This window comes from Pteropus alecto, unplaced genomic scaffold (genome assembly GCF_000325575.1).
Source record: "Pteropus alecto unplaced genomic scaffold, ASM32557v1 scaffold8, whole genome shotgun sequence".
In the NCBI taxonomy this organism is placed as follows: Eukaryota; Metazoa; Chordata; class Mammalia; order Chiroptera; family Pteropodidae; genus Pteropus; species Pteropus alecto.
The window spans coordinates 24,881,044-24,884,569 of record NW_006494609.1 but is presented as its reverse complement, the minus strand read 5'-3'; the positions used below and the strand labels follow the sequence as shown (position 1 = coordinate 24,884,569).

Genomic DNA, 3,526 nt, shown 5'->3' with positions numbered 1-3,526 from the left:
AGCGGTTTACGCCGTTTCCAAGAGCAGTCCCACAGGGTGACCCCCACCTAAAGGCCGTGGGAGAGGGGTGGCAGGCACGACGAGGGGCAACAAGCCCCCTTCACGCCCCTGAGCTGGGGCAGGGAGGGGGCGCAGGGATGTGAGGAAGACGCTACCCAGCCACCCGTAGCATGCCTGGCCACTCGCACAGCAGCCACAGACCCTTCCAGAAGCCTCGGGACCTGTCCCAGGAAAGCGGGCCTTTCAGGTAGGCCAGTCCACACACGCCAGCTCCCCCTCCAGAAGCTGTGGAAGGAAGCCAAGCGCGGCCTCCGTCCACTTGGCCACACCGTCTGCAGTCCTGCGCCACCAGCGGGCACAGCCTCCCGGAGGAGTAGGGACCCCCCCACGCCCTCACCCCAGAGCTCAGGCGCCAGGCAGCATCAGGCTGGAGCTGGCACAGCCTCTACCTCAACCCAGGGGAACCAGAAGCAGCAAGCTGGGGCTTCACTGAGTCACCTCCGAAAGGGGACAGAGCCAAGGGGACCTCAGGACAGCCAGATGCTGCCCTAGCACCTCCAGGGCCCAGCAGCAGCCCTGCCTGAGTGGGACCCGGCCAGGGGTCAGCCAGGGACGTAGGCCCAGCAGGCGCGGAGGACCAGGCAGGCTCCCCGCTTGGGCACTCTGACCCCGCAATGGAGTACAGACGCCCCCCTGCGAACACGCAGCTCCAGAGCTGGGACCTGCTGGGCCTGGAAGCAGGGGCCATGCCAGCCTCGAGCCTGAGCCCTCCTGCCTGGCCAAGCAGCCCCAGGACTGGGCAGTGCCAGTCTCACACGGTGAACAGGCCAGAGCCCACCCTCAGGTGATTGCCAGCCCTAGGCCTGTCCTAGGACCCTGCGGCCAGAGAGTGTGAGGCATGCTGGGCAGGCACCCCACCACCAGGTGACACCTGCATGAGCTCGAGGCACTGACACCACCGGCTCGGACGCTGCTCTGGTCTTCCTTGATCCCAGCGCCCTGCCCGCATGCTGCCAGCCTGGCCGACACCTGTGCCCCTCGGCCCTGCCCGTGCCGGCCACGTGCGCACACACACAGCAGCCAGTTTGCATTCCTACAGTGCTGGACGGTCTAGGAAGCCAGAAGAGGCCCTGAGGATGTGCCCGTTCCTCACGCTGGCAAGATGGCCAGCTTGGCAGACACAGCTCAAAGGCCAGGTCCTCCTCCAAGCCCCTCCCACCTCAGGCGACCAGCCCTCACCTGCCGGCTGCACTCTGGGTCCCTCAGCAGCTCCGTTTCAGTGATAGACAGGTGGCCAAGACTGTGGTCGCCGTGACAGCCACGAGTGTATGAGTGGATCTGAAATGGGCAGCACAGAGCCCAGGCTGAGCAGGCAGACGCCTTGCCCAGCGCCGGACAGAGGCCTTCGGAGCCCACCCTACAGACGAAGGAACGGGGCTCACAGAGGGTCATGCCTCGCCGAGGCCATCCAGGGCAGACAGACCCAGCACCGCTGGGGGCCGGCCCAGGGCCTGCCATCGGCCCCTGCAGAGGGACGGGCACTGGGCAGTGTTCTCCATGGCATCCACATCCCGCCCGGCTCCCGGGGTACGGTGAGGGTGGACAGGGGCATCTCTGCTTCCTTCTCTCCTCAGTTCATAGAGTGCCCGGCCCACACGGCGGGGGAAAGGGGCTGTGGTCAGGGTCAGCGGGTCAGGGGTTTTTGCGGCATGACGCAGAGCGACCTGCCTGGGCCTGCGGGAGCAGAGGGCTCCCCAGCCAGGTGACGCCGGAAGGCAGCACGGAGGTTGACAGGTGGCCTTGTCCCACGCAGGAGGAGTGGCTGGAGCCAAGGCCGGACGAGAGGGAGTGAGGGATCCCAGTATAGGCCAGCCCAGTAAAAGACCCTCTGCCAGGGAGGGAGATGCAGGGTGGGGGGTCCCAGCACCAGAGAGCCTTGCACTAGAGACAGCCCGTGGTCACCTGCCCAGCCACCTCTCAGCCAAGACCTTTCACTGGGCCTGTGGAGGACACCTGTGTTAACCAGCTGGGCCTTATCAGCCCTTAGGAACCTCACAGGAGCTGCCCACCGCCCACCAGCCCATACCCAGGGTGTGGTGGAAGGAGGGGAGCCCATCTCACTGCGCAGTGACACAGAGCCTGAAACCTCCAGTGACTTCTGGGCACCGGACGGCCAAGCCCGCAGGCTCCCTGCCCCATTGGCTCCCTGCCAAACGGATGCCCAGCTCCACCTGTCCTGGGCCCCTCCTGGACCACCGGGAGCTCTGGGCTCTGGCTCCAAGCCATCCCAGGGCAGTGCCCAACCAGTCGGCCCCCAACCAGGCCTGGGAGGCCCACGACCCGCCAACCGCCAGGGCCCCAGCCCAGTCCGGGCCTCCATGCACAGGCCACAGTCAGCCTGGAGCGCAGGGTAACTGCCCCCTGGCGGACAATTCTCAGCGGCGCTACCTTGCCCAGGAGGGCGCACTGCTCCTGCTGACTGGCCATCAGGTTTCGCCACCGGAAACGCAGCTTTCCCATCAGCCACTGCAGTTGGCGCACGTCCACGCAGCCCACACAGCTGTCCGCTTCCACACGGGGTGCCGGGCGTCCAGGGCTGAGGGCCTCACACTGGAGAGGGACAAGGGTCGGTCCCTGCTCCCACATCGCAGCGGAGACCCCAGAAGGTGAAAGAGAAAGGAGGCCGCTAGGAGTGAGAGCCGTGGAGTCCCTAAGGGGCCAGAGCCTGTGGGCACACACCCACACTGCCCCAAAGTAGGGGCGGGGCCTGGGGGGCCAGGACAGGGAGGCCAGTATAGGCTGAGCCTTCGTGTCCTCACCACCGGCAGCCAGGATAGCAACACTGACCCCCACAGGGCTGTCTTCGAGGGTCTGGCAGGCGGCACCCAAGATCGCGGCCTCACCCCACACCCACCTCACACACAGGCATCTCATCGCCCAGCCGCACGCGGGTCTGGGCCAGCAGCCGCTCAAGCAGGGGCCCGCCGGCCAGGAGCCAGGAAAGGGCCAGGAGCAGCTCGCGGCTCCCCTGGGAGCCATCCTTGGGGAACTGAGCCAGCCGGGGGTAGCCCTGGGAGTGCAGCGCGGACTTCACCCAGCGGGCTTGGGCCTCTGGGAGTAGGAGATAGCCAACTCAGGGGGCCGCACATTGGAAGTGACACCTAGACCCTTAAGGGACCCCGGCAAGGCCCCCTAGTAGAGCCCCAGGGGCGTTGAAACTTAACCGGGATGAGGAGACAGGGCTACCTGGGGGCGGGGCTCGGGGAGGTGGGCGGGGACAGGGCCTAAGGGGAGTGAAACTTACCTTGGGGCGGGGCCAACAGGGCCGGGTTTGTGTCGGAGTGGGCGGGGCCAGCGACTGAGTGGGCGGGGAATAGCCCGCCAGGGGTGGGGCTTAGAGGGGAGGTGGGGCTCACCCAGGTTGAGCGAAGTGGAGGCGCCGTCAGCCCGCAGCTGCGAGAGCACGGAGACGAGCAGCTGCCAAAGCGCCGGGGCCTGCAGGGAGCAGAGGGCGGCGGTCAGCGTG

At 67.0% G+C, this 3,526-nt stretch overlaps 1 protein-coding gene across 1 annotated transcript in view; it reads right to left on the bottom strand.

Annotated features, from left to right (window-relative positions):
- Positions 1-3,520, bottom strand: part of TEDC1 (tubulin epsilon and delta complex 1) — a 7,060-nt gene extending 3,540 nt beyond the window's left edge. Inside the window, exons 1-4 of the mRNA XM_025042135.1 lie at positions 3,417-3,520; positions 2,915-3,111; positions 2,449-2,610; positions 1,240-1,338 (exon numbers count right to left, since the gene is read on the bottom strand). Coding sequence (XP_024897903.1) covers positions 1,240-1,338; positions 2,449-2,610; positions 2,915-2,929 — 276 coding nt within the window. The 5' untranslated portion in view covers positions 2,930-3,111; positions 3,417-3,520. The remainder of the gene's footprint in view (positions 1-1,239; positions 1,339-2,448; positions 2,611-2,914; positions 3,112-3,416) is intronic.
- Between the last annotated feature and the right edge of the window lie 6 nt (positions 3,521-3,526).